Source organism: Python bivittatus, unplaced genomic scaffold, assembly GCF_059951505.1.
Source record: "Python bivittatus isolate LINGU-HERP-01145 unplaced genomic scaffold, Pbiv_v1 ctg000320_np1212, whole genome shotgun sequence".
In the NCBI taxonomy this organism is placed as follows: Eukaryota; Metazoa; Chordata; class Lepidosauria; order Squamata; family Pythonidae; genus Python; species Python bivittatus.
Window position 1 is genome coordinate 10,385,677 of NW_028277052.1, and position 12,227 is coordinate 10,397,903.

The 12,227-nt window shown below is 44.0% G+C and overlaps 1 protein-coding gene across 4 annotated transcripts in view; it reads left to right on the top strand.

Annotated features, from left to right (window-relative positions):
• The window catches only part of ZMIZ2 (zinc finger MIZ-type containing 2), an 86,634-nt gene that overhangs the window by 53,054 nt on the left and 21,353 nt on the right, over positions 1-12,227 (top strand). For all 4 annotated transcript variants that reach the window (XM_088139061.1, XM_088139060.1, XM_088139062.1 and 1 more), the window contains 5 exons: positions 1,369-1,571; positions 5,182-5,374; positions 6,758-7,012; positions 8,929-9,108; positions 11,494-11,574. In XM_088139061.1, coding sequence (XP_087995187.1) covers positions 1,369-1,571; positions 5,182-5,374; positions 6,758-7,012; positions 8,929-9,108; positions 11,494-11,574 — 912 coding nt within the window. The remainder of the gene's footprint in view (positions 1-1,368; positions 1,572-5,181; positions 5,375-6,757; positions 7,013-8,928; positions 9,109-11,493; positions 11,575-12,227) is intronic.

Consider the following 12,227-nt stretch of genomic DNA (forward strand, 5'->3'; position numbering starts at 1 on the left):
TTACAGCTCATTTTAAATTAACAGCACAGTTCTAAGTATTTCTACCTGTAAGTCCCACCAAATTCAGTAGGTCTCATTCATGCTTAAATGCAGTTAAAATTACTGCAGTCGATGAACGCACTTCCCTGGGAAATGAGTTTCTTCAAATTCACTTGGGACTTGTGTCTGAGCAGCCATTCACAGGCCTGAGTTGAAAGTTCATTCTAACTGAATCCGTGTTTGTTAGATGTATATTCTACTTTTCCTCCAGGGACTCAAAGCTGCATGTTAGTGGCTGTTCCATTTTTCCTACCACAAGTCAATGAAGTAGGCTAGGCTGAGAGATAATGACTGGGCCAAGTCATCCAATGAGTTGAGAATGGACTTCAGTTTGGGCCTAATCTAGCACCTTACTGTAATTTATATTACTCTGTCTCTTTTTCTGACATCTCCTGGTTGAGATACTAGATTTGACCAGGAATTACCAAAAATTCTCGACTGAATTCTCATCTGATGAGGAGATGTCAGACTTTTCACAAGCAGCACATCATGCTCTTCAAAATTCTCTTTCAGCTTTGAGGCCTGACAGTTTGAAGGGAAGAAAAAGTCTTTACAACGTTTTTGGTTTCATTTGGTTGCTTCAAATGGGAATTGGATCTCAGAATGACCTAAGTGTCATCTGATTGCAAACTGAAGGAATTCAGAGAAATAGATTTGTAAAAATTATCCCTTTACTGCTCTTCTGAAAGAGCAGGGGAGTACAACCCTCCTAATAGTCTTTCCAGCCATTTTCTGGGTTTATTGTTATTTAACTTAACAATAGCAGATATTGCTGTTTACTCCAGATTAAGTAGCCTGAGCAGATTACAATGTTTGTGGTTTGGAAGACACATTGACAGTAGACATGTAGCTAGGCTGGGGCATCCACTAAGTTTTCTCTGTCCTATAAATTTTATGTGGTTTTTAAAAGGCCAGAAAAGCTCCCTCTCCCTCCCCCCCCCCCCACTCCACCATACACACCATACTTTTAGGGGCTAGAGACCCAAATTCATTTAGTCTAAGAAGAAGCAAAAGGGAAATCCAGTCGATCTCTAGTGTTTTTTGCAATAAGATGTTGAGGTTTTTAAAGAAAAGGGCCGTCAGCCATCATCCCTAAATCTGGCTGCTGATGGATCCATTATGGAGAGGAGGTTGATAAGAGTAAACGTAAACTCAGTTCTGATACAAAACAAATTTCTGGAATGAGCGTGTGCTTGGAAACACCCGATTCTTTAACTGTCTGGATTCTGATCTCCTACCTCATCCCTCTTCACATCTTGCTGGACCAGAAAGTAGATCCTTGCACTGCTGTTCTAGTTCAACTCTCTCTTCTCCCTTGATTGTTTGCAGGTTTTTGGAAACCCCATGGGCCCTGGAGGAAACACCGCTGGCAATCCCATGATGCCCAGCGTGGCCAGCAGTGGCTCTGGCATGAACTCACCACAGTTTATGGGACAGCAGCCTTTCCCTGAGGGTTCAACGGGCAAAGGTTACGTACAGCCTGGGATGTACAGTCGCAGTTCATACCCTGGAGGGCCAGGTTTCACCACAAGGTAGGTCCTGGCTGGCAAGTTGGATCAGCAGATACAGTGCCTTTGATGGGAAAGTAGTTTGACTTGGTTGATTCAGCATGGCATGTTAAATCATAATTTGTTGAAATAACCACAATGAGCAGAGTTCACATAATACACGAAGCCATAAGCCTGTATTGGGTGAGTTACACAACAGCGAGCCACTCACAAGCAAATGTATTACCTCCATATGATGATGGTCAGTTAGGATTTGACCTGGTTGGTTGTTCTTGGAATTATTAATGTGCAGTCAACTGTCCAAGTGATTGTGTAGTGAACCAGGAAAGGTGGTTCATGGGTAGCATTTCTCCTCTGCCCCAGATTCATGGTGGTTTTCACTGAGCTGTTGATTACCTGTCTGTGCCTTATTTGTTTGAATAAACTCCCTAGTAAATAACCTGAAAGAGGCTTCTCAGAAGGTCTTCTGTGCACGTCTGCAAGTCGGGGAAGACGTTTTGCTGAAGTTCTTCATGTCTCACCCTCTCTCCTGCATGGAGACCATAATTTCAATTAGCATTTTTCAAGATCAGCAGTTTAGTTAAATCAAGGGGTAGTGCTATGCACTCCCTAGGAATTAATCCTCCTCAACAACACAGGGCCTTTTTTGAGCAAAATTCTGTAGAAATCCACTGCTGATTTATCTAACTGATTAAACATTCACCCATAATTAATGATTGTCATATCTGGGGCTTGGGAGGAATTTCTCCCTGCTCCTCTGATTCACATCTGGCAAAAAGATGGCTTTCTTAAGAGGTTCAGCTCGCTGGAGCCACACTCTCCTTATTGAGTTTTCTCATTTTAAATTTCTGCCCTGTCTCAATAAAGCCAGAGAATGAAATTCCCAATTGCTTTTCTGAATTTAATATCCTCCACTACATATGCTCAATGGCTGCTTAACTCCGGCTATAAAAATCATCCTACCCTAAAGACGGAGGTCTTGCGGCGTTGTTAAAAAAAAGTTCCAGCCTTCGTAATTTGGCGGCTGTTTCACCCCCTGCAGTGCAACCACCAGAAAATGTCTCTTGATGCACCCTGGTTATGGCATAGACTTGGCTCAAGGATGCCTGGGTGATAAGCGATTGCGGGCAGTTTCTAAGTATTTGTTTTGCTCTGGCTTGTTGGCATGATTTCCGACAAACCGTGAATTTGCAGCACTTAGGGGGAGAGCTTAGGGGAGTACTAAGGTTAAGCAAAATGATACCGCTTTGAAATAGTTGGGTCAACCTGTAGAAATGTCTCCTGCTGGACAGTTCAGACTGAATCCACACACTGAACTAAGCCATGGCATGGTTTGCTCTCTTGTACTTCAGTGTATTGGGTAAACTCTGCCATTGTGATTTGTAAACCAGAGTTTGTGTGGCTAAGCAAACCATGAGTTAATGTGTCATGGGAACCCATTCTGATAATCTCCCCACCCACGTCTGCCCATTCTCTCTCTTGGGAGAAAGGTCATTTGCTTCCTTCCCTGGAATCCTAAAATAGTTAGAATGCTCTTTCTTTAATCTTTCCATATAATTAGTGAATCAACCCTATGTGCCGTGACAGGAGAACAGTCACCAGAGATGTATAAAGAAATGAGTTTGTTATTAATTGCACAGAGTCAGCCCCTTTCTGCTACGCCTGGTGCCACGTCAGTGGGGGAGAGGGTGTGTGAGTGTGTAAGTGTGATGGCCACCTCATAGTCACAGGCCTAGTTGCCTAATCTCCTAGATCAGGGTTTCTCAACCTTGGCAACTTTTAAGCATATGCTGGCTGGAGAATTCTGGGAGTCGAAGTCTACACGTCTTAAAGTTGCCAAGATTGAAAAACCCTGTCCTAGATGTTTTACTTGTACAGCATCAACCTTCCTTACTCAGTGGGCCTCTCACCTCTTTGCACTGCATGCAAACTGAAGCAATAGTGGGAATTCTTACTGTATATCCAAAACATTTTACAGAGGTGTAGAAATCCAGGCTGCCAGTAGCATCTGAAGAATTGAGTTTGGCAACAGGTATCTCAGAAGCCTAGAAAGAAGCATGTTTTCTCTGTCTCTCTCTTTTTAACATTGAGCATCCCATGTCTTAGTTATATTTCTTGATTTCCAGTGGCCTTTTACTTGCCCTGTGCCAGTGGCTGATTGAGCATACCTGTCCAGCAGTGTTCCAAAAACAGCAAAAGAAGTTATCCCCATGTTTGCAGTTATAATTTGGACAGGAGACTCAGAAACTGAGAGAGAAACTGAGAGCTTGAAATATTCATAGCCAGTACCTTTAAAAAACAGGAGGCAATGCAAGCCCGTTTCCCTGCTCCATTCACGTTTCCTAAAGGTCACCAATCCAGGTGTTGATCTCTCAAAACAAACAGATGCTGGTTTTCAGTCTGCATATCCATAAGAGAAGATTCCTAAATGACCTTTGTTTCCGTTGCTGACATTTTTTATATTTTGTAAAGAAAAAAGGTCAGTTTAAATGTGCCTGTGTAGGCCTTTTTAATATTTAAATTGTAACAAAAAACAAATTTGACATAAAGTTTTCCTTTAAATGAAACTGCATACTAATTCATTGCTAATTGATTGTAGGGATTTGCATGAATAGGCATATAAGTTTGCTCCAGGCAAATCCTGGGAGCCACAGGGTGATTAATGGTCAAGATGTTGGACCAGGATTTGGGATTCCATGGTCCTCAGCCATGGAAACTCACCAGGTGACTTTGGACCAGTCATTTTCTCTTTGCCTAACCTCATTGGGTTATTGTGGGGATAAACATGAAGATGGAATATTACATATGGCTTTTTGAGCTCTTGGAAGAATAAGGTTCTTCCAAGTTCCTGGTGACTACACTATGCAGTTTTCTTAACAGTAATATACAAGTACTTTGCCATTGCCTTCTTCTGAAGTTTTTCTGACTTCCTAGTCTATTCCCTGGCGGTCTTCCATCCATGTATCAAGCATGCCTGATCTAGTTTAACTTTCAAGGCAGACAAGGCTGGCCAGGAGCTGGCACCTGCTGAGGCTCTTTAATTAAAAGCAGGATATGAATCTTGATGATGGTGATGGTGATGGTGATGGTGATGGTGATGGTGATGGTGATGGTGATGGTGATGGTGATGGTGGAGGAGGAGGAGGAGGAGGAGGAGGAGGAGGAGGAGGAGAAGAAGAAGAAGAAGAAGAAGAAGAAGAAGAAGAAGAAGAAGAAGAAGAAGAAGCAGCCGCCAATGCCAATACCAATACCAATACCAATACCACATGGAGCTTGCCCAAACCCAGTTTGTCCCTGGGCTCATGTAGTGCCCATCATCTACTAACCAGAGCTAGTACTTGTTTTTCTTCCATTTAGCAGCAGTTCTGAGATCCCCCAACTCAGTCTGGAGCTCTCCATGCAATGAGATTCTAAGGCAGTGTTTCTCAACCTTGGGAACTTGAAAATGTCTGGACTTCAACTCCCAAAATTCTCCAGCTGGCTGGCTCAGGAATTCTGGGAGTTGAAGTCCAGGCATCTTCAAGTTCCCAAGGTTGAGAAACACTGTTCTAAGGTCTTCCAACACTAGATTGGGGCCATCATTAGGTTGTAAAGAACATATGCAACATGGCTATAAACCACGTCTTTTCTCTAGTTATGCAGGGAGCCCAAATGGCCCAGGAGGGATGGGCATTCCATCACATACTGGGAGACCCCCTGCAGACTTCACCCAAGCAGCCGCTGCAGCTGCCGTAGCAGCTGCTGCCGCAACAGCCACAGCCACGGCCACAGCCACAGTAGCTGCCTTGCAAGAAAAGCAGAGCCAGGAGCTGAGCCAGTATGGAGCGGTAAGCTGGGCATGTTTAATGTGGGAGAAGAGTGATGGAAAGTGCTAACCAGATGGCAGAAGGGAAGCATGATAGGAGAGATGTGCCATCTATTTATATTTTGTGATAAAAGCCCAAGAGGCAGAATTGTGAAGCATTCAGTAGCACCTACCCAAAGATGGTGCTACCTCAGAAGGTCAGTGAATGATATGCAGTCAGTCCATGGATTACAGGTTGTCCACTCCTGGAATACAGGATGAGGATAAGCCATCTCCTCCTCTTCCTGCTCTCTGGCCAGAATATGGGTTGAGATCAAGTCTTAGAATGAAATTGTGTGAATAGTCCAGGGCAGCAGGGGTGTGTGTTTTAAGGAATAGCTAATGAATTCCCATCCCCATGAACAATGAAGCAGATTTCTGCTTTTTTGCTGCAGAGATGGACACAGAGTGAAAGGCATGAAAGCAGGAATTATGTAGAAGGAAAATTCACTTGAATCCCAGACATCCCATGATAGTAATATAGAGGTGTTCAACCAGGAGATGATATTCCCTCTCATGCTTGGAAATCTTTAAACAGGGGCTTCATGGTCATCTGCAAGGATGCTGGAATCACAGCATTCTATAGGTGGTTGACCTAGATGACTTCAAACTTCCCATATGCTTCTGTACGAGCATCTGAAGCTGGTTGCACTGTTCAAGTATTGACTCATCCAGTTCACTATTTATTTTGACCACTCACTACACTATACTACATCTCAAAGTATTTCTCCTTAGCTTTATTTGGCCTTTCTCTTCCTTTACTGAATGCCAAGAATTGATCCTGGGATCTTCTGTGTACAAGCAGACACTGTGTCATTGTTTGGATCTAGCTCTTCAGCAGCATCTGTGGGAGATGGGCTCTGCGCATAACAAGAAAGCAACCAATGGCCCATCAGATGTTGCAAAGCTAGCACAGCCAGTGGAGAGAAATGAAGGGGTTGTAGGACAGCATACCCTATATATAAATTCTGATGGCCCCTCCCTTCTCCTTTGTGTATTCTGGCTATTAGCTTTTTTGGCCCCAAATCTATCAATTGATAGCTGTCAACCAGAATGAGGGGACCAATAATTGTTCACTGAGGATGAGCAGAAACAAATGTCCAAGGGCTCAGAGTTGAAATAACTGTGAGCCAAAGTGATGCACCTGCAAATGAGACTGCTGTGGTTTACAGTTGACACTGCCTGTGTGCCATTTCTTGTCTTGTCTGTCTAGTCCTGAAATGCAAGCTGAATTTAATAGAAACGTTAGAATGGTGACTGCTAGAACATCAAGGGTGGTGTATTTTATCCTACAAGCCCCCGTTTCCATACGGTCTGGCTTTGTATCAAATCCTACTTAACTTCTTTCCTTTTTCTTTTTCTGGAGATGGGTGCTGGGCAGCCTTTCAACAATCAGTTCCTTCCTCATTCGGGGCCCCGAGGACCAACTGTACCTCCTGGAATGAATCCAGCCAACATGTTGAACGCTTCTGGGATGTCACCCATGAGCATGAACACAGCAAGGACTCCTGCAATGAGCGCCCTGTATGGTGGACAGAGGGTGCCCCAGCATGGCTACCCTACTCCCCCACAAGGCCAGCAGATGCCCCGGCAAAGCGTCAAGAGAACTTACTCCAGCGAGGTGCGTAGCAAGGGTAGAAGGGCTTTGGAGCCTTAGGTACAACCTTGAGTCAACCTCCCCCACCTGAGTGCCGTTCCAGTGTGTGGAGCAGCTATAATTCTAGAATTCCCAGCCAACATGACCTTTGGTGACTGGGCATTTGGGGGCTGTAGTTCCAGCATGCCAAGATGGCATGAGGTGATGGAAGGCTGCAAGAGATAAACCCATGGAGCCCATCTTAGGAAAACACATTAGAACTTGTAAACTGAATTGGGCATTCAGGGCTCCCTCCCAAGACATTTATAGCTGCCAATTTCTTGGGCCTGCAGATTTCATCCAGGCTCAGAATGAGTGGAATAGAGCATAGCAATTGCATTCTCTATCCGATCTGGATACTTAGAATTAGGGAACTTGCACTGGCTCTAACTGGCTGAGTCGGTTAGTTTCACTGGCTGTACCCTGAAACAAAATGACCAAGACCACGCCTGCCAACCCTCCATTCAAATGTAGAAAAGAAATAAATGCCAGGAAACAATCACACGGAAGATGTATGGCATCCAGCAGAGTTCCCCATAACCTTTTAGCACAGAGGTGGGCCATTTGCAAGCTATCTGCAGCCCCCCAGCGTCTTTTGGGGCTCCAAGATTGGGTGGGGGAAACATTTTCTGACCCATTTTTCCTGGGTTTTGGCAGATTATGGGCCCAGTGGGTAGCAGAGACATAAGACACCCTTAAACCCTCCCCTACCCCCGGAGTTGATTTTTCCAGGGGATGCCTTAACTCAGTGCAAGTCTTGATGTACTCCTTGTTAACCCCTTCCTCAATCTGTTTCTTCAAAAGACTTAATCTTCTACCCAGCTCACTGCAGTAACATTTTAGCATCACCAGCCAGGCCGTTTGCAGCCCCCAGTTGGGGTACAAAAGGGAAGTGTAGCTTCCCATCTGAAAAAAGTTGCCCATTCTTTCTTCTGCAAAATTAGGACTCCATTTAACTTCTGTTCCCAAGGTTGTGATACTTTATGCAGGCGAGTCACAAGGTGCCAACTAGCCTTGCTTCCCCATTTCCAGTGTGTGCTACAGTCCCACTCACTCACAGGTCACATACTCCCCCACCCATTTCCCTCCTTCCAGCCTCAAGAAAGACACAAGAACTTTCACTTTCCAGTGCCACTTAGCATGTGGTGAACTCTGACTAGTGAAAAATTCAGCTCAGCCCAATTGAAGACCTGTTCTCTGAAAATAACAGGGACTGCAAACCTTCTCCATCATGATTGTGTTTTCATCCTAACGTTCAGCAGTGGCTCACAGTGTTTTTGCAAGGCTTTTCAAATAGTTTGTTTCCTTTCTTTTGACAGTTCTACATCAGGGGTAGGGAATGTCTGTACCCTCTGTTTGTCATGTCCATTCAGAGAAAGTACTGTTGATTCAGGAGGAAGATGGACTCATTCACCACACGCACTTATTTGTGGTTTAGCATGTTTCAAGAACCTACCTGTTGTGGTTTATTTAATAATCTGCGTTTAAAGAAAACCTGACTTAGCATATGGCGAGTAGCTGTTACTCTCCAAAATTCATTATTTTAGTTCATTTATGATCAACCTGGCATGTGTGTTACTCATTCCATTGTATTTACTTCCATGGGAGGCCAGCCTTCTCAATTGCTGCTCCAAGGCATCTTCCTACTAGTACAGGCTGTGCATTTTGGCTCCAGCCCTTTCAGTTAACGAACTGTTTGCTGGATCTTATACTTCTGTTTTCTGCTGGTTTGGTGGCATTGAGGGATGCAGGCCCTTACTGGATCATTTTTAATCATTTGAATCTAAATTGCTTGAATGTAATGGGACAACCTTCTCCTTGCTGAAAAACAGTTTACTAATTTAGACAACATAATTGTATGTGGCCATTATTCACCTACCGTTTCTCTGGATTTCTTCCAGGGTTATCCAGGACAACAATATATGCAAGGTGGCCAGTATCCCTCCCAGGCCGGACAGTATGCCACAAATGTGCCTCAACCATCTGCTCCATCCCCCTCCTATCCTGGTCACAGGTTGCCACTGCAACAGGGAGTGAGCCACTATCTCTCTGCCTCCAGTACTAGCGGCCCATACTATAAGGTACTCAGTTACTATGGTAACAGCTGTACAAGATTCTCAGTGAAGGTGAAAGAGACATGCAGACATTCATTCTGTAAGGAGGGAAAGCAGATTCCCAGTAGGAATGATAAATGCATCAAGAGAGCATCTCCCTGAGGAAGGGGGGAAACACCTGCGTCTCTATTTGGTTTTTTGCTATTATTCTGGTGCTTCTGTAGGGAAGGTTTCTCCAACCTGGGCGCCCTCCGGATGTATGGACTTCAGCTACCAAAAGTCTGGACAATGATCATAGGGGATTCTAAAATTTGAAGCCCACCATCCAGAAAGTAGCCAGATGGGGAAAGATTGCTATGGGGTTTTTACATATTCTGTTCTGATCTTCAGCCAGCAATCATAAGAACAACTCTTCCCACCCTGAGCTTATGCAGGTTGTTTGAATAATTTCACAGGGCAGAAGAAAACGTTCTCTCAAGGTTACAGAGTAAGTCAGCAATAAAAAAGCATTGTTTCCTGGGACTTAATCAAAGGATACACAGTGCAGCCAGTTGTGCCTAGGGAAACTAAGATTCAGATCCTTTTCTGTTAGGTCACTTGACCTCATCTCACATCTGTTGAATTTTCAGTTTCTGCTAAGGTATAATATAGTTTATTTTTTTCTGGTTTACTGCATTGTATGAATCACGTCTTTGTGATTTGTAAACCATGGCTTGCAGTTTAGTTCAACCATCCTCAGTCTGGTTCACTTTCAGAGAGGTTCAGTTTCCCCTCCCCAAATCTGTAGCCAGCACAGCCTTCCAATATGAAGGTTGCATGCATCTGCCCAACACCCTGTTGGGCAAGGCTGACTTTCCATACTGTGCAAACCCAATTAAGGTACACATTGGTGTATTGTGTAATGCAAGTGAATGAATGTTTCTTTAATACAGTCTCAGGCCAGCAATATAAAATAGCCTACAAGAACAATAATACTATAGTGTAAAATAAGACAAAGAGTTATATAAACACAACTACACAAACTGTGACCCTTTGGGTCATCGTTTCAGAGATATTTCCTTACCTAAACAGAGAAACAGAATGACCAAGGGCAAAAAAGCAGCGGGAGTGGGAGTGACTGATCACTTGCTGCCAGCTTCCCTATTGACTTTGCTTGTAAGAAGCTGTCAGGGAGCATCAGAAATCTCCCTCCCTTCCCTCCCCCTCTTCCCTTCCTTCCCATATATAATATAGGCTTGCATTGTTTGCCCTCCCCTCATGACCTTCAAGAGAGCCCCAGTGAAGCCTCCTTCTTGGCTGATCCATGGAACTGCCTGCCACTTTGTTGGGAGAAGGTAGAACAAAGGGAGCCATGGACTGTGAGGAAAACTGCATCCCTGCTCCCCATTCCAGTGTGTCCCCAAGAGCCCCCTCCCTCGAGGGAGGAATAGGGCTCACCCGTTGACCACTGGCACTCCCCAGCCAGCCCTACCTCTCCAGCAGCATCCAGGTTGCTCCCTCATCCTTCCCTCAGCGCCCACCACTGTTAAGAGATTTCAGATTTTGGCTTTGTTTCCAAAGCAGCCAATTGCCACTCACCCATCAGGCTTTGCCACCAGCTGTCCTCACCAGGGGACAGAGGGAGGTGAGAAAGAGGTTGGGGATATGCCCATGGTAATCATGTGACCTGGGCTTGACCACAGCAGCACAGTAGCACAGCAGTGCTGAAATGGCCACAAACTTCCAAAATTTCAAACCCATGGGAGTCACAGGTCCCAGATTTTTGTAAGTTAAGGTACCCATTTGAGGTACCTTAATTAAAAAATGGTTGCCCTATGATGCACTGTTTCGCGCAGTTGAAAGTTACAGACACGAGAGTTTTAGTAGTATATAGATATGGATGGAAGGACATTAAATCAGGCCTGAGAGAAAGTTCTATAATGGTTAGGCAATTCCAAGGTGATGAGATGTTTAGGTGGCTGCACACTCCAATCTCCTGGACCTCACATTGTAGGGACTTGATTCAACTTGTTTGCCATTCATTGTCCAGTACTCACTATTTAAGAAGTACAGTAGCTTGTAGAGTTGGCTCCTAACAATAGCTTGTGGACAGCAAAATCTCTGGAGAGAGATCTTAAGTCAGCAGTTTATGCAGCTGAGCCCTCTTCTGGGCTGAAGAAAATTGATCAAAATATGACTAGAGGGGCCAGACCTTAGTGTAACTTGAGAACTCAGTTATCTTCAGTTTGCCAACTGCATTGGTTGTTCTTGGGTTAAATGAGAGTGTAGGATCATGAGACTTACCCAGTATCCTTTGGAGTAAAGGTGGGATGTGAATGCATGGATGGATAATTGATTACCCTAAAGCAACTCCTGCCTTGGGGATCAGGGCCCAGATTAGTAACAAATGGTTTTTGGCTTTTCTTTTTCTAGCCTACTGATCAGTTCAATGGTCAAAATGCCAATTTCAATGGTGGCAACTTCAGTAGCTATGGACAAGCTACTATGAATGGGGTGAGTTTTATTGTTTGCTCCTTCTGAGGCTTTCTAAGGTATTTGGCAATGATGTAGAAGCCAGGTGTTATCTCTCTGCTGTATTTCTAGGATGAATTATTCATGTATTTACATAGTTTCACAAAATTCTTTCTGGTTATTATCTACCCAGAGCATGCCTTCGCACACTCACTCATTCATCCAGTTCTCTTTCCTCTACACACACCGCACAACCCACTTGTTTTCAGTGGGTCATTTTTCTTGTTTCTTAAAATGAACAGAATCAAAGCAAACTGCATTAGATAAGCAAGACTTTGACTTTTTGTGTTTTTATATTAGCCTAGAATTACCATCAACCTCCTGCGGGGTTTGTTTCTTTGGTAGCACAAAGTGCATCTTTTCCATTCTTACCCAACCTTGAAAAAATGGAGAAAAATTTCTGCCACCTGATTTAAAGGAAGGGGGTAATGTGTTGACAAGTGTCCCTCTCTCTTGCATCTTTTGCAAATTATTTTTTGTCCATTTTTAATTCCTTTTCCCTGTGTCATCTCATCTTATTCTCTATTGTGGGCCATATTTGCCCTTTTCACTCAAGGAGAATGATGCTATACTTTAACTTCCAACTGTCTCCACTCTGTGTGGTCCATGGTGGGTGTATTTTTTTTCCAGTTGGT